The 22,183-nt window shown below is 41.4% G+C and overlaps 1 protein-coding gene across 5 annotated transcripts in view; it reads left to right on the top strand.

The window, feature by feature from the left end:
* The window catches only part of MAP3K19 (mitogen-activated protein kinase kinase kinase 19), a 41,906-nt gene extending 20,527 nt beyond the window's left edge, over window positions 1-21,379 (top strand). For 2 of the 5 annotated variants that reach the window (XM_018062192.1, XM_013968405.2), the window contains 5 exons: window positions 7,280-7,323; window positions 9,276-11,726; window positions 14,554-14,703; window positions 16,118-16,815; window positions 21,071-21,379. In XM_018062192.1, the coding sequence (XP_017917681.1) occupies window positions 7,280-7,323; window positions 9,276-11,726; window positions 14,554-14,703; window positions 16,118-16,815; window positions 21,071-21,137 (3,410 nt within the window). In that variant the 3' untranslated portion in view covers window positions 21,138-21,379. The remainder of the gene's footprint in view (window positions 1-7,279; window positions 7,324-9,275; window positions 11,727-14,553; window positions 14,704-16,117; window positions 16,816-21,070) is intronic. The other 3 variants (XM_013968417.2, XM_005676196.3, XM_013968415.1) reach the window with 3 other exon arrangements.

Genomic DNA, 22,183 nt, shown 5'->3' with positions numbered 1-22,183 from the left:
GCACGATTATGATAGGATTTGGGTACAAGAAAAGTGAAGTCACTCAGTTGTGTCTGACTCTTTGTGACTCCATGGACTGTAGCCTGCCAGGCTCCTCTGTTCATGGAATTTTCCAGGCAAGATTACTGGAGTGGTTTGCCATGTCTTTCTCCTGACCCAGGGATCGAACCTGGGTCTCCCGCACTGCAGGCAGACTCCTTACCATCTGAGCCACCAGGGAAGCATTAGGGTGTGAGAGTAGAGCTTAAATGAAATAGCGTTTAAATTTTTTTTAATTTTAAATTTATTGTGGTAAAATGTGCATAACATTAAATGCACCACTTTAACCATCTTTAAGCACACTGTTTAGTGGCTTTAAATACATTTACATTGTGGCACAAACATCATCACTGCATCTCCAAAACTTTCCGTCTTGTAAAACTGAAGCTCTACAGCCACAGGACTTTTTTAAGATTTATGCTTCCATTATTCATATATGGATTATTTTTGGCTGTGCTGGGTCATCGCTGCGGCATATGGGCTCCCATTGCTGTGTCAGGGCTTTCTCTAGTTGCAGAGTGGGGCTTTCTCTAGTTGTGGTACTCAGGCTTCTCACTGCAGGGCCTTTCTTGTTGCAGCTCACAGGTTTAGTTGCTCATGGCATGTGGAATCTTCCCAGACCAGGGATCAAACCCATGTTTCCTACAGTGGCAGGCGGATTCTGAACACTGGTCCACCAGGGAAGTCCAACACCCATTCGACTTAAACTCTCCTTTCTCCTGTTACCCCTGCTAGCCACTGTTCTACTTCCTATCTCTACGAAATTGACTATTCTAGGTCCCTCATATAAGTGAAATCATTGAATAGTTGTCCTTCCCTGTCTGGCTGATTTCAGTTGACCTGATGTTGAAGCTGTGTTTCGAGAGGCTGTGTGTAAAAGTCAACATCAAGCTGGACTGTGATGTAGACCCAAGGGTCATAGTCCTTGAAATCTGCAAAGTTTACCCCCAGCTCTCCACAGCCTCTCTTCAGCCTCCTCTCTTTTCACTCTTCCTCACCAGATGATAAACGTCAGCACTGCCAAATGCCTTCCATTCCCAGACCAAATATATGAATATTTTCACACACCGTTTTTTCCACTGGAACATTAAGCCATCCTTCAGGTATGCCCTTAGATATGCCTTCCTCTGGGAAGTCTTCCTGAATGTCTCTAAGACTGGGTGAGTCACCATGCCTTTGGACTCCCATAGGATCCTAACCTTGTCTCCAACCAACACACATCATGCTAAATTGTCACTATCTTTTTATGTGCTGGTCTTCACCAGATAACAAAGGCAAAAACCATCACACCTCCCCACACAAAGCTCCAGATCTGACACGTAACTATTTTAAAACATATGTTGAATTAGTAGCAACAACAGCAATAACCATTTACTGAGTGCCTGTTACTTCAAGGCACAAATGTTCACTGATATAGCTAATATTAACATGCTTGTTTCAGAAATGAGGCCTCGGGAGGTAAAGTGTATGCTCAGGATACATAGCTAGTGGATTACAGAGGCTGGGTTCAAACCTGGACCCCCATCTCCAAAGCCAACGTATTTAAGCACCATGTCACATGTGTTCAGAGCTCACAACTCCTGTCTGAGCCCCACTTTAATTATGAGGGGAAAAAAAGGAGAAGCATAGTTTTCTAGAGGAGGTGAGTTTAGAGAAAAGGAAGGGCAGTTGGTACAGGTACCAGGTGGAGAAAGGATAGATGGAGAGACTGAATTGGACATTGTGGTAATAGCATTTCTCTTGGCCAAACCACAGAGAATCTTGAAGATGTAATAAAAGCAGCACATTCAAACAAAAACAAACTGGGTTAGGTCAGTATTCTGTAATGGGATCTGCTCCATAGGTGTTATGATCTTGTCTGAGAAAATCAGCTGGTGTTTTTTCTCTTAATTTTTTTTTGGTTTAAATGCAAACTTAAGATAATCAATAAATGTTGTTTAAGAAAAAGTCAGAAAAGACAGATGAGCAGAAATAAAAAATAAGAAATAAGAAGCACAAATACTGTTTCTTCTAGAATGTAATATTCTTCTAGAATGTAATTCCACATTTTTAAATAACATGTTTCTAACTACAGTGCTTGATTGCTCAATGTAGACATTAGGATTTAGCATAGATATTAGTATTTAACAATTTCACATTACTATCTGCACACAAGGCAATCTTTGTGCTTTAAAAAATTAATATTCAATGTCTCCCTTATTATGACTAGGTAAAATATCTTTCAGAGCTGAGCCCCAGACTATGCTTTGATGGCATTGCTTTTCTTTTGAGACATTCTATTTATCCTGGCTTTAATAACTGCTTCATTTCACCATTTGTTTACTTTCTGTATATCTGTCACTAATTCATCCCCATCCTGTCTAATGGACCTGAAAAATGCACCTCAATACAGGCAACTGCACACCAGGTAATTCATTGGTTTCTTTTGTTTATGGAGACATTACTCCTGGAACACTCTGCCCTCCTGTTTCACTCTGTTCCTTGGTCCTTGGACCTCCTGACCAGCTGTCTCTCTGGGAGTTCCTCACTGTGATCCTGGAAGTGCCTTGGCTCTCTGTGTTTGACCCCTGTGTGCTGGGTACACAGCTTCTTCTCCCTTGGTTTATACCTCATTTGTTGGGGGCGGGGGGGAAGGTGGGGGGGGTACATAATTTCAATAGCTTCCTGCAGAAGATGCCTGGATTATATTAATGGTAGTTTTTCACTGTCTCTGTTTCCTCTGAGCTCTTTCCTTTCTTTCTGTTTTGTTCTATATATTTTCATGTTAGATGCTATTCCCATAAGTCAGTTGATCCTTGGTGATTATCAGTTTTTAAGAGGGGGAGTCTAAAAAGTGCCAGGGGCTCACAGGGACTTGTGGAATGGGCAGAGACATGAATGGTCGGGTGAGGGATTTCTCTCAGCTAGTTTTCCAGTGAGAAGAAGAATCCAGCCCCCTGCCCCCTTATAGGTTATAAGACTGGAGTGTCACATGTCAAGGTTGAGGCTTTCATTTATCCTCACATTTTCACTCCAGCACCCTGTTTCTGCTCTCAGCTTTACCCAGCACCTTAGCATCTTTCAGGCTCCTCAGAGGATGCACTTCCAGGCAGGAATGGAGAAGAGCAACCCTCAACTATTGGGGCAGGACAGGGAATCTGGAATCTACTGCTTGTACACACTGAAGCAACCCCTTGTTTCAGTCTCACTCGCATCCCCACCTTTAGAGGTGTCTGGTATTAATATCTTCAATTCCTGCTCCTTTCTGGGGTTCTCATTTCTTGTTGAGTTCTCCCTGCTGCAGAGAAAGCTGACAACTCAATAGGATATTATTTATCCACATAGTTTTCACTGTCTGAAATTTCACTGATGTCATGCATGTGCTACTTTACCGTCTGGGTTTCTGTTGTTGTTCTTCTTCACCTTTTAATTAATTATTTATTTTTTGTTTGGCTGGGCGACTTGCAGGATCTCAGTTCCCCAACCAGAGCCCCAGCAGTGAAGGCACTGAGCCCTAACCACTGGACATAAGGGAGCTCCTTTCTTTACCTTTAAAAAAAATTAGTCTACCATTGTTTCAGTGGAGTTTGTGGAGAGAGAGGTGGAAAGTTTGTACATCCAATCCTTTAACTCATACTTTTAATTCAATACTCTTTTTATGAGACTGACATGCTACCTACTGCCCTAGGGAGGCAAGGTTTGATACACATTTTAAAAGGCTTTCAATAAATATTATCCCATTACCTACTGGAAAGATCTTACTTCTACATTCTCATCAGAAATATAAAGAGTGCCTTTCCATCTCATGTCATTCTTCATCAATACTGGAGCGTATCCCTCTAAATATTTCTAATAACTGAAAGATTTTTTACCTCAGAGGATTGTACCTATGCAGGCAACTATAGATCATATTCAGTTATATTTCTAGTATTATTTTGTAATATATTTTAAAGTCTCAACCTTTAGAATACAACCTCTCTGAGGGCAAAACCAAGATAATCACAATGGTGTGATCACTCACCTAGAGCCAGACATCCTGGAATGTGAAGTCAAGTGGGCCTTAGAAAGCATCACTACAAACAAAGCTAGTGGAGGTGATGGAATTCCAGTTGAGCTATTTCAAATCCTGAAAGATGATGCTGTGAAAGTGCTGCACTCAATATGCCAGCAAATTTGGAAAACTCAGCAGGGGCCACAGGACTGGAAAAGGTCAGTGTTCATTCCAATCCCAAAGAAAGGCAATGCCAAAGAATGCTCAAACTACTGCACAATTGCACTCATCTCACATGCTAGTAAAGTAATGCTCAAAATTCTCCAAGCCAGGCTTCAGCAATACATGAACCATGAACTTCCTGATGTTCAAGCTGGATTTAGAAAAGGCAGAGGAACCAAAGATCAAATTGCCAACATCCACTGGATCATCGAAAAAGCAAGAGAGTTCCAGAAAAACATCTATTTCTGCTTTATTGACTATGCCAAAGCCTTTGACTGTGTGGATCACAACTGTGGAAAATTCTGAAAGAGATGGGAATAGCAGACCACCTGACCTGCCTCTTGAGAAATCTGTATGCAGGTCAGGAAGCAACAGTTAGAATTGGACATGGAACAACAGACTGGTTCCAAATAGGAAAAGGAATACATCAAGGCTGTATATTGTCACCCTGCTTATTGAACTTCTATGCAGAGTACATCATGAGAAACGCTGGGCTGGAAGAAGCACAAGCTGGAATCAAGATTGCCAGGAGAAATATCAATAACCTCAGATATGCAGATGACACCACCCTGATGGCAGAAAGTGAAGAGAAACTAAAAAGCCTCTTGATGAAAGTGAAAGAGGAGAGTGAAAAAGTTGGCCTAAAGCTCAACATTCAGAAAACGAAGATCATGGCATCTGGTTCCATCACTTCACTGCAAACAGATGGAGAAACAGTGGAAACAGTAGCTGTCTTTATTTCTTGGGGCTCCAAAATCACTGCAGATGGTGATTACAGCCATGAAATTAAAGACTCTTACTCCTTGGAAGAAAGGTTATGACTAACCTAGATAGCATATTGAAAAGCAGAGACATTTCTTTGCCAACAAAGGTCTGTCTAGTCAAGGCTATGGTTTTTCCAGTGGTCATGCATGGATGTGGGAGTTGGACTGTGAAGAAAGTTGAGTGCCAAAGAATTGATGCTTTTGAACTGTGGTGTTGGAGAAGACTCTTGAGAGTCCCTTGGACTGCAAGGAGATCCAACCAGTCCATTCTGAAGGAGATCAACCCTGGGATTTCTTTGAAAGGAATGATGCTAAAGCTGAAACTCCAGTACCTTGGCCACCTCATGCGAAGAGTTGACTCACTGGAAAAGACTCTGATGCTGGGAGGGATTGGGGGCAGGAGAAGAAGGGGATGCCAGAGGATGAGATGGTTGGATGGCATCACCAACTCAATGGACATGAGTTCGAGTGAACTCCGGGAGATGGTAATAGTCAGGGAGGCCTGGCATGCTGCGATTCATGGGGTGGCAAAGAGTCGGACATGACTGAGCGACTGAACTGAACTTATGAGAGCAAGAATTCAGTCTGTCATTCACAATTATATTGTCATCATCTGGGACAGTGTTGGCTACTCAACAGGAACTCAATAAATATTGGCTGAGTAAATGGATAAAGAATTGTGGTGGTTCTTTGGCCAGTTGTGGCTAAGCAGAATGCCTGCACCCCTTCTTATTGGGATCCTCTTTTTAGGTGACCATTTTTTGCTTGAGAATGGCTTCTCTCCCTGTGATACATCTCAAAGAGATATCTTGAAGCAAAATTTCAAAATGGCAGCCTGTGCCTAAATAAGGACATACAGACATTTTTTTTTCTTTTTTTTGCCTTCAGAGTATTTTTAAAAAGAAAGCGAGGGAGATTTCACGTAAAGTCTCCAGCCCTCTGGCTTCCCTTGGCAATGGGAAGATCTAGCAGTGCTGGATTACCCAGCCGGAATGGACAACACCATCTGAAACTGGGAAATGGATGCCCCAGTGGTTGGGGCACACTGTCCCTACCTGCCCCACTTCATCTATGTATGTGCCTTCTTCTACCCACTCCAATATTCTTGGGCTTCCCTTGTGGTTCAGCTGGTAAAGAATCTGCCTGCAATGTGGGAGACCTGGGTTCGATCCCTGGTTTGGGAAGATCCCCTGGAGAAGGGAAAGGCTACCCACTCCAGTATTCTGTACAGCCCATGGAGTCTCCAACAAGAGTCGGACATGACTAAGCTACTTTCACTTTAACCCTGAATACGTTTGGAGACTTCGGCTTCAGCTTTAAGCTGCGATGGTGGGTGAGGTTTTAGGGACCATTTTGGTGTTTTCGTAAGAAAACAATTAGGTTTTACCCTTCCTGGTAAATTCCATCTCACCCTTCCCTGCACCCCTTCAGACTTTATGCTCTATCCCATATTTGAGTTCAAACAACAGTTGCGAGACAATAATACGTAAATATTTTCACATTTCTGTGAAGTCTGGGTTTTCTGAGTAAAAAGCATTGGGAGACCAGTTTAAAAAATGATTGAATGACAAATATGGCTTGGAAATTAGAGATAAGATATTGCTCCAGAAAGATCAAGGCTGATTTTGCCAAATGCCATTTGCTTAACTTTCTAGGGTAAGAAACAAACAAGACTGAGAGACACATTTCCCCTTTCTGCTAGGGACATTAGCGTACATTTCATGGTAAAGGTCTCTCTTTCTTGGAAGGGAAAGATGGTTCGAACTGCCAACACTCTCTGTAAGCTCTGAGTCTCATAATTTCAGGGTCTCCTCCTGTGGGACAACCTCACCACCTGTGCAGGGAAATATCTGGTTCTCATTGCACCAGCTTGCAGGGAAGTGGGGTGCAAGGAACTGGCACCGGGGTGACTCACGGGTGCTAAGCTCTATTTTCTAATCCAGAGGGCGTGTGTTTCCAGAAGGAATATAAATAAAAATAAATAAATAAATATCATACGATGTGTGTACAAATGTTATAAATATAAAACATATGTATAACATGTATTTATATAAAAACCAGTATGTTAAAATACCATCCCCCCCCCACAGTGGCAGTAGTTTTGTGTGGTGATTCTGCACCCACTTCCATGTAAATCACATCTGGAAAAACTTCATTTTACCAACTTTTCCTCAAACCTCAGAGCCAGGATCACTCCATCCACATCCCCTGGCTTAGGGCTGACTGTGTTCACTCTACTACTAAGAATACCTAATAATAATTACTATTATTTTTCTTGTTACAGGGTTTTCTATCTCTGACATGAAGTATAGTAGCCGAAGAGTTGAGGTAAGAGTAGTTTTGAGCATTTTTGACTTACGAATTAAAACCAAAGAATCTTGTCAGAGACAAATTCTATCAAAAGACTCAGAACCCAAATCCTCAGCATATAATCTTGGAAAAACAACAACTCACATATAGTTTATAGAAGAGCAAATAATTTCTGAGAAAATTATATCTTGACATGTATATATATTTTCTGGGTATAGTTCTCCACATAATGAAGTGAGTAGCTCTTTTGGATATACCTAATTTTTCTGTTTTTAATGCATCGAGAAGTTAGGTGATTCTTTTTCCATGGTAGAAAGATTTTCCTGGTTGTCTCATTTGTAAGTAAAGCATTTTGAAAGAGCATTGCCGTTCTCCAACTGTCTGACTCTTCTGTATCCTATAAGTCTTTGAGAAAACACATATATATTGCTTAGTGTTGAAAAAATAAAGTTCATTGGCCTAAAAAAAAAAGGCTGCTACTAGGGAGATGTTTAAAGCACTGGAAGAATCTGCTTCTAATTTTGAGAAGTCATGTAGGCAATAAAACTGGGGAATTATACTGCGTCTTTCCTGTTTTTAATGCCTATTTCTAGTCAGATTTCTTTTCCTTTCTTCTAACACGCAGGTGGCAACAGAATGAAAATTAAACATGTAGCTCTTAATTACCACTCATGATCTATGCTTTTCTATGCTATACCATTAGGTATCAAATCTATATACACAAGGCCACAGTGAAACGTGTAAAGAGTTTATAGCTTAACTGAGCAAAAAGATGAATATTATATATTGGGTTACACTGACCTCTAGAGGCTGATAATAATATAAACTAGCTTAATTTGAAAATTAATTTGACATGAGTTTGAGTAAACTCTGGGAGTTGGTGATGGACAGGGAAGGCCTGGCGTGCTACAGTCCATGGGGTCACAAAGAGTCAGGTACAACTGAGAGACTGAACTGAACTGAATTTGAAAATAGTTGGAAGGCCAAGGAAAATTTAAAAATTTAGTGAGCTAAATTTCTCTTTTTAGATTTTTTTGGCCACACTTCAAGGAATGTGGGAACTTAATTCCCCAACCAGGGATCGAACCCACATCCCTGGCGGTGGAAGTACAGAGGCCCAGCCACTGGACCATCCAGGAAGTCCCAGGAGCTAACTTTGAAGTGTATAGCATGGCAGATTTATAAGCCACCATCAGCAAAACAATTCAGCCAAGCAATGAGGAGTAGTTGTGAATGATCACAGAGTAAATAAATGTAACAGCAATTTTAAGCTGTTCTAAGTGGGAATTTTCGGAGAAGGCACTGGCGACCCACTCCAGTACTCTTGCCTGGAAAATCCAATGGACAGAGGAGCCTGGTAGGCTGCAGTCCATGGGATCGCTAAGAGTCGGACACTACTGAGAGACTTCACTTTCACTTTTCACTTTCATGCATTGGAGAAGGAAATGGCAACCCACTCCAGTGTTCTTGCCTGGAGAATCCCAGGGACGGAGGAGCCTGGTGGGCTGCCGTCTATGGGGTCGCACAGAGTCGGACACAACTGATGTGACTTAGCAGCAGCAGCAGCAGCAAGTGGGAATTTTAAGTTTTGGACAAATTCCATGGAAAGTAAACAGAAAAGAGAATAGATACAAAGTAGAAACAAAATAGACTGTAAACAGAAATGACAACAGAAATCTTTAAAAATGTAAATGTTTTATAATTTATATGATAGAGACTTTATTTTTAATAGATAAGCATGAATCTTGTAATGTTAATATTAATATTAGTTTATAAAAGTATTATCTTACCTTGGTCCTAAGAAAACACCAGGAATGAGATTTTAGTTTTTAAAATTGTCATCTCCAGGATAACTTTGTACTTTAAAGCCCTTCCTAAACAGAATCTTAAAATCTCTTCACATTACTTGAAACCAGTTAACATGAAATGCATGTTTCTACATTCATTAATTTTTCTTTCTCTCCTTTTAGTTCCCTCTGCCACCACTATCATCTCTGCCCATGAGATCTGGTCTCCTTACTATACCCCTAAGGCACAAGAATCAAAAAGCGAGAAAAAGAAATATTCCACACCTTGTATCTTTCATACCTAAGCTCTCAGAGCCTATTAGTCAATCTGATGAATTTAGACCATCAAATAAGCAGAAGGAAGCACCGTTCAAGGTATTAGCAGATCAGACTCTCAGATCCTTTGACGGTTCTATTTGGTCCAGAAACATGTGCTCTTTTTGGAAGGCTCACCATCACAGACAACACCTGGAAAAGGAAGTGAGTAGGAAATCCAAGGAAAGAGAAGGATGTGTCAACATTGAAGTCTCTCACTTTGAAAAAGGACAATCTTTAGTGTCCTTGGAGAATTTCAAGGAAGGCAATTTTCCTATAGATAGGGAAGAGGATATTGACTGCCACGGTAATGAACTGAGAAGAGCAGAAGAGAACGCTCCATCTCTTTCATCAGGAAAGAAAGAGGATTCAGTAGCCAGAAACTATGAAAAAGATTCAGAAGTTGGATATACCAAGCCAATCAAGTTCCAAGAAGCCCTGCCATCAGATATAGGTCTAAGCCAGGATGAAGGGACTAAAAATGATGAAGCTGATTTAAAAAGTGCTTCAGCACTTAAAGGTGGAGCAATTGAACGAGACCATATTTCAGAAGATTACACTGTTCTTAAAAGTTTGTCCGATATAGTCACTGATGGCCCCATTGAAAAGCTTTCAGAAGATCATAGCAGCACAGAGACAAGCACAAAAATATCAGTAGCAGAAACAACCAAACCAGAAATGAATGGGATGGTGCCTCTTATCCACATCACTTTCCCTGGAGATGAAACTCCCAAGGAACCAGCAATAACCAAACCAAGCCTCCAAAAACGAAAGGGCATCCTTCGTAGCAATAGTAGCTTCAACATACTTGCACACCAAGAAAATGACAGGCATAAGGTGAAAACCCAGAGAAATAAGTTAGATTCAAAGACCAAGACCAGTAACAGGACACCTCAAAATTTCATGATTTCCACTGAAGGTTCCGTGAAGACTACCATGCACAAAACCAGTATAAAAACTCAAGTTTTTCCTGCTTTGGGGCTTGTGGATCCCAGACCTTGGCAACCACCCAAGTTTCAAAGGAGAATGCCACAGACAGAAAGGAAGCAATCTGCTCACCAGGCTTTGAAACCTAAAAAACCGTCATTCCCTTGCCTCTATAAAAATCCAGGAATAAAAAAGTCTTCTGTTCCTCTCTCTGCTCAACCAGCAGAGCCAAGACTGAATTACTTAGATCTGAAGTATAGTGACATGTTCAAAGAGATCGATTCAACTGCAAACGGGCCTGGAATCTATGAAATGTTTGGAACTCCCGTTTATTGTCACTTGCGAGAGGCTGAACGGCGTGAAAACAAGTATCACCGAGAGATATGCTCAGCTCCATCAGGCAGATGTGTCACCAATAAATGCCGATCTTCACACAGTGAGAGGAGCAGCAATAGCCGAAACAGACTTTCTCAGAAAAGACCGCATAGTAACCCCCCCAAATCTTCTCTTGGCATTAAACAAAAGCACAGAAGTTTAATTGCCAAAGAAAAGGATTTCCAGGCTGTAGGTAGCACCGTACAAGATGCTGAAAATCGTGATGGCATTTCAGAATCAGGGTGGCAGATTAAGTCTTCAGGAAATGACTTTCTATCTTCCAAAGATGAAGTTCAGCCCATGAACTTGGTTCAGGCTCATGAGCAGCTCACTGAACAGAATGATTTCTTTCCTGTTTCAAATTTGCCCATTGTTGAAGAAGTCTCTATGGAAGAGTCTGCTGATGAAGAAGACATTTCTAACAATCAGATACTTGCCACGAGCCTCAGAGATCTGCATCAACTTGAAGAGCTACGCCACCAGACCCCATTTGTTCTTTCAGAAAACAGCTGGGCAGTACCCAGTGAGAAAAATTCCAACATGCATGTACTTCAAGAGGAGCAGAAGGTAGCATCTCCCGGCGAAACAAATGCCAACCAAACTTTAACTAACGATGTAGACTTTGATAGTTTTTCAGATAAGTCGAAAACTCTTAGGAGTTTCTCTTCCCAAGAGAAACAAGAAAGTGTAACTTCTCAAGCATATCAACACTGGGCCCTGTTTTTGGATCATGATAGTTTAGCTAATGAGTCAATTCCATATCAAACACTTGGAAAAACTTTAAATGATGCAGATTCAATTTCCCAAGAAATTCTAGACTCTGTAAAGAATGAAGAATTGACAGATGAACTCTTAGGTTGTCTAGCTGCAGAACTATTAGCTCTTGATGAGAAAGATAACAACTCCTGCCAAATAATGGCAGATGAAACAGATCCTGAAAGCCAAGATTTTGTCCTCAGCAAGAGAGGAAATACCATGAAAGAATTAGGTAGAGAGACAACAAATGTCAAAATACAGGTTGGTATAACTAGAATCGGGCTTTCCTAGTGGCCCAGAGAGTAAAGAATCCGCATGCAATTCAAAAGACCTGGGTTTGATCCCTGGGTTGGGAAAATCCCCTGGAGGAGGGCATATCAACCCACTCCAGTATTCTTGCCTGGGAAATTCCATAGACAGAGGAGCCTGGCAGGCTATAGTCCATGGGGTTGCAAAGAGTCAGACACAGTTGTGTGACTAAGCACCGCACATCACATAACTAATAATCAGAGATTCTTTGGGGCGGGAAGGGACCTCAGAGACACTCTGCTTCAAAACCCTTATTTTCATATGGGGAATCAGAAACCCTAAGGAGTTAAATAGTTTCATCAAGGTTTCACTGTTTGGTTGCAAGTTTGGAATCCAGGTCCCCTGACTCTCATGCTGTTTTCATTATGCTGCCTCACTTCTAGAATTTAGCTAGCCTGACACTGCATTGGAATCACTTTGGGCACATTATTGTAGCAAAACTACTTGCTAAAATAGGTAGATATTATATTTGGTGATGATATTTTCAATCAACAACTAACAGCTGGGAGATAATTGTGGATAAAGCATTACTCTAGGTGGTATGTGAGATACACAGCCCCTGAAGTAGCTCACCATCTAGTTCAAAAAACAAATGAAGACACGAAAAGATCTTTTCTCAAAGATTCCCTGCACTTGAGCATTTGTTGCCAAATGGTTTGCTTTAATACAAAAATATTATTGATGCCTCCTGTGTTCCCGGTATTGGGATAAGAACTGGAGACTCGACAGGGTACAAGACACAGCCATTGCTCTCAAGAAAACATACGCAATAATCCTGAATTCATTTAAAAAATTTTGTTTGGCATTGGAATTGGGATAAGAAGAATATTAACAGGTGGTAGGGTTATGTCTGTTTTAGTTTTCATTGAAGTATATCACCCTCCTATTCTACTAAATTTTTTTTTAGATGAAAGTTTTTGTTTGTTTGCTTGTTCTTACCTACCTCAACAGACTTGGAGTTTGTTTATTGGCTGTACCTTGCGGCATGCAGGATCTTAGCTCCCTGATCAGGATTAGAACTCACACCCCTGCTTTGGAAAAGTGAAGTCTTAACCACTGGACCACCAGGAAGTCCTATCTTCTCCTAAATTTTAAAGATAGAAGCATTCGGTTTAGCTGAAACATTATTCACTAAACACTAACTAGGGTTATATCACGCTCTTTCAGGATCAGAAATAATTATTTTAAATAATTGAACAGAAGAATACACAAGGTGAGAACTTGACACATATGAGTGAAATACATTATACTGTCTCCTTTCTGTCTTCATAACAGCTCCATGAGGTCAGTCCTGGAGGTAATAACAAGTCTCCATTTTGCAAATGAGGAAATTGAGGTTTAGAAAGTCTCGCAGGGAGTGAGCGGTGGGGAGGGGCACCCTACACCTTTCATCACTGTACAGTGGGAATATTCCTTGCCATAAAAGGCTACCTCCACCCTCATGGTGAGCGTGGTTTCTGCTGGGAGGTGGATAGTGATGCAGAAAGGCTGCCAGGCTTGGGTGGGAGACAGGGGTACATGTGTACACGCCTGTGTGTCTGAGATGGGTCTACAAGTCTGCCAGTTCACATTCAAGAAAAGCTAACAAGCTGGTAAATATAATCAGCCCATAACCCTACCCTGCAATTGGAATAAAAAACTGACCTTCTGTGATCTTTCATTTCCAAGCAGTCCTTAAATTTCAGTTTGAATAGAAACATGAAAGGCTGGGGAGGAGGAGGAACCCATGTGGCCCTTTGAAGGCAACTGGGGTCATTTCTCGGAAAGGTGATCCTGTGCCATGTCTTATTCTTAAGGGGCTTCTCTGTGCCCCTACATCACCATCATCGTTTATTTTTAAGAACTCATAGAGGAGATCAAGACAAAATATTTTTGGTTCTGATCAAACAGTTGGAAAACCTGGTGTAAGCTCTACAAAGATACTTATTTCCCAAGGGCAGGGCCTCTAAAGGTTTACTGTGGATACATGTCTCTTGAGAATCACGCTGAAATGTAGAACTGATTCCATATGTCCAAGGTCTGAGATTCTGCAAGTTTAACTAGCTCCCATGGGATATTGATGAAGCTGGTTTGCAGATTCTCCTTTGAGTAGCAAGGATCAAGAGGACCATGGATCTTCAGTCTATTGCAGCTGGTCTTGACCTTCATACTTGCTTGTTACGCTTGTGCATGCATGACATGTATGTAAGAAAGAAGGTTTGGCGAATTCCCTGGGAATCCAGTGGTCAAGACTGCCAAAGGCTCTGCTTCAACCCCTGATTGGGGACCTAAGATGCCACAAGATATGTGGCACAGCCAAAAGAAAAAAAAGAAGAGAGAGAGAGAGAATATCCATATGTGTGTATATTTGTGTATAAATGTGGATGTGTATGGAAATGTAGGTATAAATTCTTTTATGTGTGTGTGTTTGCATGTATGTGTGTGCTGTGGAAATAGAACAGGCAAAGGCTATTTATTCAGAGCTCATAATAGCAAAGGAGTCAACCACCATCATTTGCATTTGGTAGAGACTCAAAAGCAGGCAGAGGAGTGAGAAAGATTTTTAGTGGAAAAAAGCCTTCAGGTGTGCCCTGATTGGAGGCTGTTGTTCTGGGGAGGTTGTTGGGGCAGACGGTTAACTAGAAGGGGACTCCTATGTGATTGGATAAGGGTGCATATTTGGCCTTCTCTGATTGGTCCGAAGTTAGAAAAGGAAGATTCTCCCATCTGCCCTTTCTCTCTGTCCCAAGGACTCAATGTAATGATGACATTTTTTTTTTTTTTGGTCTCATTCTTCCAGAGATATAGTAATGGCTTCAGGAGATATGACAAAGAGGAGAGATTTTTCAACTCACATGAAAAGAGGATATTTTCTGAAAATAGTTTAAAGTATGAAGAATCTATCCTGTGGACCAAGGGTGAGATCCTCGGGAAGGGAGCATATGGCACAGTAAGTGAAACAGGAAGCTTGCTAAAATAGAAAACCTCATTCCTCCTCAACCCCTCCCTCTTTCCTAATCTTCCTGTTTGCCCTCTCCACTCCATATACACTTTTACTTAGAGATCTTTTAGTTGGAAGTAATAGGAAACCCAACCCAAACCAGATTGAAGAAAAGGATGTCCATTGTTTTATGCAACTGAAGGGTCTGGAGTAGGTCTGACTCAGGGCACAGCTGGTTTCAGAGGTCAAATAACGTCATCAGAGTCTGGCCTCTCTGTCTCTCCTTTTGGCTCTCGTTCTCAGGCTTCATGGGGTGGTTCAGTTCAGTTCAGCTGCTCAGTCATGTCCAACTCTTTGCGACCCCGCAGTACGCCAGGCCTCCCTGTCCATCACCAACTCCCGGAGTTCACCCAAACCCATGCCCATTGGTGATGCCATCCAGTCATCTCATCCTCTGTCATTCCCTTCTCCTCCTGCCCTCAATCTTTCACAGCATCAGGGTCTTTTCAAATGAGTCAGCTCTTCGCTTCAGGTGGCCAAAATATTGGAGTTTCAGCTTCAACATCAGTCCTTCCAATGAACACCCAGGACTGATCTCCTTTAGGATGGACTGGTTGGATCTTCTTGCAGTCCAAGGGACTCTCAAAAGTCTTCTCCAACACCACAGTTCAAAAGCATCAATTCTTTGGCGCTCATTGCATTTCTCGCCTCTCCTTCTCTGAGGGTCAAGTCCTGTGGGAAAGAGGTCTTTTTGTTCAACAATTCAAGTTATGTTACCCAAAGTTGGGAGAGCCATTGCCAAGAAGCAAAAACAAAAGATATTTCTTATATTTTGTGAATTGCATAAAATACCATTTAAAGTCCCAGCTGCTGCTGCTAAGTCGCTTCAGTCGTGTCCAACTCTGTGCAACCCCATAGACAGCAGCCCACCAGGCTCCTCAGTCCCTGGGATTCTCCAGGCAAGAACACTGGAGTGGGTTGCCATTTGGGATATATGTATATGCATAGCTGATTCACGTTGCTGTACACTTGAAACTGACACAATATTGTAAATCAACTACAGTCCAATAAAAATTATTACTCCAAAAAATGTTTTTAAAAGCCCAAGCACTGTACATGGTATTGGGTTGACCAAAAAGTTTGGGTTTTTCAGTAAGATGGTATGGAAAAACCTGAACAAACTTTTTGGCCAACCCAATATTTGCACAGATTGCTAGAGATTACTGAATCTAAGCTATTATGATATGCATTCACCATGCTACTTATCCCAATCTTTGCTTCCCTGCAACTTTCAATTTGTTTAAGTATAATACTTCACATTTACATAATGATGTATTATCTTAGAGAAAAACCAGGCTTTGGGAGGCATTTTGTGTATGAGTCACCGTTTATCTTTAATAATAAGGTATTGGTTTGCTTCTAGGTATATTGTGGTCTTACTAGCCAAGGACAGCTAATAGCTGTAAAACAGGTGGCTTTGGATACCTCTGATAAATTAGCTACTGAAAAAGAATATCAGAAACTGCAGGAAGAAGTCGATTTGCTGAAAGCCTTGAAACATGTCAACATTGTGGCCTATTTGGGGACATGCTTGGAGGAAAACATCTTGAGCATTTTCATGGAGTTTGTTCCTGGTGGCTCCATCTCTAGTATTATAAACCGTTTTGGGCCATTACCTGAGATGGTGTTCTGTAAATATACAGAACAAATTCTGCAAGGTGTTGCTTATCTCCATGAGAACTGTGTGGTGCATAGAGATATCAAAGGAAATAATGTTATGCTTATGCCAACTGGAATCATAAAGCTGATTGACTTTGGCTGTGCCAAGCGTTTGGCCTGGGCTGGCCTAAATGGCACCCACAGTGACATGCTCAAGTCCATGCATGGGACTCCATACTGGATGGCCCCAGAAGTCATCAATGAGTCTGGCTATGGACGGAAGTCAGACATCTGGAGCATTGGCTGCACTGTCTTTGAGATGGCCACCGGGAAGCCTCCACTGGCTTCCATGGACAGGATGGCAGCCATGTTTTACATTGGCGCACACCGAGGGCTGATGCCTCCTTTACCAGATTGCTTCTCAGAAAACGCAGCAGACTTTGTGCGTGTATGCCTCACCAGGTAAGAAACTGAAAGCAAGAAAGGAGGATAAATCCCCAGAGATTCCAAGCAGTTGACATTTCCTCTGAGATTTATGGCCCATTTTTAGCTCTGCTCAGGTTATAAAATCAAGTGGGGAGTGATTTTGCTCTGAAAAGAATCATGAGTAGCCACATTGGGTGATGTGTTCTGTGTTGTACCAGGGTGTGGGGGTAATGCTTCAAGTGGGAAGTGTCTCAATTAAATGTCTTATCAGGTCCAGATAGTACTTGCTCAAATCAATGGATGTGCAAGAATTGCTATTTATTTGCAAGATCTGTTTATTTACCAAAGAGACATCTTCCCAGGGACTAGCCATGGTGAAATGGCATCATCTGTGCTTAGCTTCCCTCCCCTTTTGGGGAACCAGTGTTCTCATTCCTCCCTAAAACTGGCTCTTAGGAAAGTATGTGAGAAATTCATTCATATCAAGGAAATGACATGAATTGATTAATCAATGATTGACAGATTTAATGTATTGTTCCCCCAGAAACACTTGCATTTAAAGTGAGAGGAAACATTTTGAGTCAAAGGAACAAATCTCTAATTGAAGTATTTCAAGCATCAAGTGGGTAGTGTTTGGGGAAGCAGAAAAGTCCCAGAAGGTCACCTATTTTCTCCTGTCCTGAGGCTTCCTGGTATTTATGGAATAAAATTCTGGTTAAAATGTTAGGACTGTAAGGGAGCTGAGAGACTACCCACTTGTGTAGTTTTCAAACTTTTCTTAGCCAGGTACTCTCTGCTTACATGAAATCTTAATTCAAAGAATAAAGCAGGAAGGCAGAGATGGCTTTGGTTAGTGTGTGTATCTCTATGCATGAATGGGTGTGGTGGAGGAGGGCTGAAGAGAAGGGCAGGGGTGCTCAAGCCCACCTACCTACTCTTGATGTAGAGCAGCTTCGAGGGGTCTCAGCACTGAGCTGCATGTGCAGGATAAGGAGGCCGGATACCCAAACACAAATTCTTGCCTTTCAAACAGATATGCTTTCTTATTCCTAGATGAAAAATTCTAGTGCCCCAGATTTCAGCAAATATATATGGCTACCTCCAGCTCCCTCCCGGAACGAGTTCATTTTGTCATTGTTAATGAATATTCAGAACCCAAAGATCTGTCTGCCGATGGATGTGTCTCTCTTAGCCCTCTGTCTTCCTCTTCCAGCACCTGTATATCAATCAGCCTGACCTGGTTGATTTCAGGGAATCACAGAGGCTAGGACAGCACCACATACTCCAGGGTTGGGGTGGGGGGCAGTGCAGTTCTGGGCATCCCCAGATGTAGAGATGCCCTAGGTATCCCAGGATGGATTTGCAGGCAGAGCTGTGGGCACAGAGCTACCCCTTCCTGTCTGCCAAAATACCTCACAAAAGGGACACAAATGTGTTAGGAATATCATATGGACCAGTACTAGTTTGGGAGATTGGTCTTACCTCTTAAAACTACTGTGGTTACTTTCTTCTGAATTGAACAATGATCTATTATTGATCCACAACAACTGCTTGCTACTCTTATTTTTTTTTTCAAGTTCTCATTATACACACAGACCACTTTAAAGCGAAAGGGTGGAATTTTTTTTTTTTTTACTTTCCTTTTGAACCATTGCTTCATAAACTAAGCAATACACAACTCATAATCAATTAACAGGGTTATTGTGAAGGTTAAGTGAAACGGTGTGTGTAATTGCTTAGCATAGCATGGAGTACATAATTAGGGCTCCACCATTAATAACCCATGGGAGAATGTTAATACACCTTACCTAATGAGTGTCATGCAAGCATATAATTATCTCCTGAAATTCTATGCCAAAGACCCTAAGGACTCTAGAATCTTGCCTGTTGTCTATGAAAATAACTCCTTGGAGGTGTGGATATTCATAAATAAAGGGAAAGACACTCAAAGATTCACAAGTAGACATGATCAGGTTAAAAACTAGGAACAAGGACTGAATATAACAAATGAATTTGGGGAAGCAGTCAGAAGAATGATGGGGTACTACTACGGGCAGGTTTCAGAAATTCTGGGGAGTCAGGCCAAGGAGTTTAACTTTGTTGCAATAGGCAGTGGAGAGCAGGGAACTGCAAAGAATTTGGGGTAAAGGACGGCATGAAAAGAAAGGTCTTTGGGGAGGAAGGTCAGGTAGCAGATTTTGTAGACGGTCCTCGAATGGAGGCCATTCTAGAATTCAGAGCTTGGACTTTGATGGTAATGGAAGCAGTGGGAGTGTAAAGGGGATTCCAAGACATTTTAGAGGAAGGTAAATCAGGACTTGGTGGTGATAGGATCTCATGGTTTTAAACCTGGATAATGGGAGAAATAATAGAAAGTTGTGAATGAGGAACAGTGGAGGAAGTTGAAGGAAATATTTGAAGCTATGGAATTGTTGCTCAGGAAAGCAGTGAACATTGGAGATGTGTATTTGAAAATCAAAAGGTTGGTAGCTATAATCATGAAAAAATTAAAGGGCTGAGAAAAATGTTTTTGAAAATTCTCATGGGAGAAGATAACACAGTATGCATAGAATTAATTCTAGTACTCAACTGGAAGAAAGGGAGGGAGGGGAGTTGCCCCATGGGGGAAGAATAAAGAGAACAGTTTCTCTTAAGACCAAGCAGACATTGTTTCAGAAAGAAGCAGGGTAGTGAATACTTCAAGTGCTACAGAAATGACAAGGAGGCTGAGCTCACTAAGTCTGGTAAGAAGGTTATGCTTAGTTTCACAGGGACTACTCCCTTTTTTTTTTCCTCAATTTTTTGGCTGCACTGTGCAGCACGTTGGATCTTAGTTCCCTGACCAGGGATCAAACCAGTACCCCCTGCACTGGATGCAGAGTCTTAACCACTGGAGTGCCAGGAAAGTCCTTCCTGGTCAGGATTAATTTTAAAACAACAATTTGTAGAGAGATAAGTAGGCCAAATAGTAAAGATTTAGGATAGTGAATGTTGAAAACAAGTTATTGGACTCACCCAACTTAGAGAAATTTGGCAAGAATAGAAGAAATAGGATGGCAGCTAGAAATGATGGTCATTTAAGGACATTTTGGAGAGGAAATTTCTGCATATTTTGAAGACTGGAGAAAGAGCCTCTGGAAGGGAAGAGATTTTTTATTTTAGAATCATTCATGATCACTTTCTTTTAAAAGTATTTTACTTTTATTTTCATTTTTGCCTGGGCTGTTCTTCGTGGTCATTCGCTTCCAAAATGATCAAGATAGCAAATTTAATCAAAAGATGCCCAAGGAATAATTTACTGCAGAAAACTATTGACTAGTTCATTAGTTCATTGACCAGTTCATTGTCAAGAGCATTTTATTAAATTTATTTTTAATTGAAGGAAAATTGCTTTACACTATTGCATTGTTTTCTACCAAACATCAACATGAATCAGCCATAGGTTTAGCTATGTCCCCTCCCACTTGAACATACCTCCCCATTTTGATTTCTTGAGGCAAGGGAAAAAAACCCACGCCACATGTGTACTAAGTTGCTTCAGTTGTATCGGACTCTTTGCCACCTTGTGAACTGTAGTCCACCAGGCTCCTCTGTCCATGGGACTCTCCAGGCAAGAATATTGGAGTGGGTTGTCATTTCCTTCTACAGTGGATCTTTCCAGCCCAGCGTTCAAACCTGCTTCTCTAATGTCTCTCTGCATTGGCAGGCGGGTTCTTTACCACTCGCGCCACCTGGTAATTAAGAAACTGTCTCCCTTTACGTATATTTAAGAGTACCCCAAATGGGGTTATTTAAATTAATCACCAAAGCATATTTAAACGTCTACTTCTAAAGGGCTTTTCAATCCTGGATTCCTCTAAATTTAAAAATAAATTTCATGCTAACTAAAAGTGCATTAAACTGTACATATAAAAGTGTATTTTTCTGTGTATAAATTATACCCCAACAAATTGAACAAAAGTACTATGGAAATGTAGGGACTGGTTTTGAATCAGGTAATTTTTGTATTATTACTATGTTACACTTTAAAAGCTGTATATACATTAAAAAAAAAATTGTCCCAATGAGTTAGGTGTTATCTCCATGTTATCAGTAACATGGGGATAACATGAGAGAAGAGTTGGGAGTCCCTGGTTTAAGATCACACAGCTAAAATCTGGAGTCTGGACTCAACCCAAGTCTGTCTGACAGGCACAGGTTGTACTTCCACCGTTACAGTAGGTATTTTGAGTCATGTAGTTGGGCAGGCACGTTGCTGGGTGCTTATTCTAATATGTTTTTGCCTTCTTAGGGACCAGCATGAGCGACCCTCTGCTGTTCAGCTTCTGAAGCACTCCTTCTTGAAGAGAAGTCACTGAACAGACATCAGGACTTTCCCAGCTCCACTACAGATACTTTGTTACTGTTTCAGTGTGGAAATGATGGTTTAGGGACTCAAAAGTCAATCTAATCCAATTTAACTAGATCCTGCAATGTCACTAACTGAAAAATTGTAGTTACAAGTTAGCCTTCTCTAGCTTCAGGCACAACTGCCCATGTATATGAGAAAATTGGGAAATAGATGGGGAAACAGTGGAAACAGTGTCAGACTTTATTTTTGGGGGCTCCAAAATCACTGCAGATGGTGACTGCAGCCATGAAATTAAAAGATGCTTACTCCCTGGAAGGAAAGTTATGACCAACCTAGATAGCATATTCAAAAGCAGAGACATTACTTTGCCAACAAAGGTCTGTCTAGTCAAGGCTATGGTTTTTCCTGTGGTTCATGCATGGATGTGGGAGTTGGACTGTGAAGAAAGCTGAGTGCCAAAGAATTGATGCTTTTGAACTGTGGTGTTGGGGAAGACTCTTGAGAGTCCCTTGGACTGCAAGGAGATCCAACCAGTCCATCCTAAAGGAGATCAGCCCTGGGTGTTCATTGGAAAGACTGATGCTAAAGCTGAAACTCCAATACTTTGGCCACCTCATGCGAAGAGTTGACTCATTGGAAACGACCCTGATTCTGGGAGGGATTGGGGGCAGGAGGAGAAGGGGACGACAGAGAATGAGATGGCTGGATGGCATCACCGACTCGATGGACACGAGTTTGAGTAGACTCTGGGAGTTGGTGATGGATAGGGAGGCCTGGCGTGCTGCGATTCATGGGGTTGCAGAGTCGGATACGACTGAGTGACTGAACTGAACTGATGAACAAATTGTCTTAAACAGTAAAAAAAGAGAAAAATTCCAGTGTTTACAGCTTTATCCAGGAACTACAAATTCTCTTGCTTTATATGCTATTTCCTTCTATTTTTTGGCCTGTTAATTCTGTCATTAGCTCAAAATAAATTGTATAAAAAAGTATTATCTTGCTTGGTGGGCAAAGGCACTTATTTAATTCTTACAAAGGAGAGTGGAGGAAGGT

Source organism: Capra hircus, chromosome 2, assembly GCF_001704415.2.
Source record: "Capra hircus breed San Clemente chromosome 2, ASM170441v1, whole genome shotgun sequence".
NCBI lineage: Eukaryota > Metazoa > Chordata > Mammalia > Artiodactyla > Bovidae > Capra > Capra hircus.
Note: the sequence above shows the minus strand (reverse complement) of the source record. Positions and strands in the feature narration are given on the sequence as shown.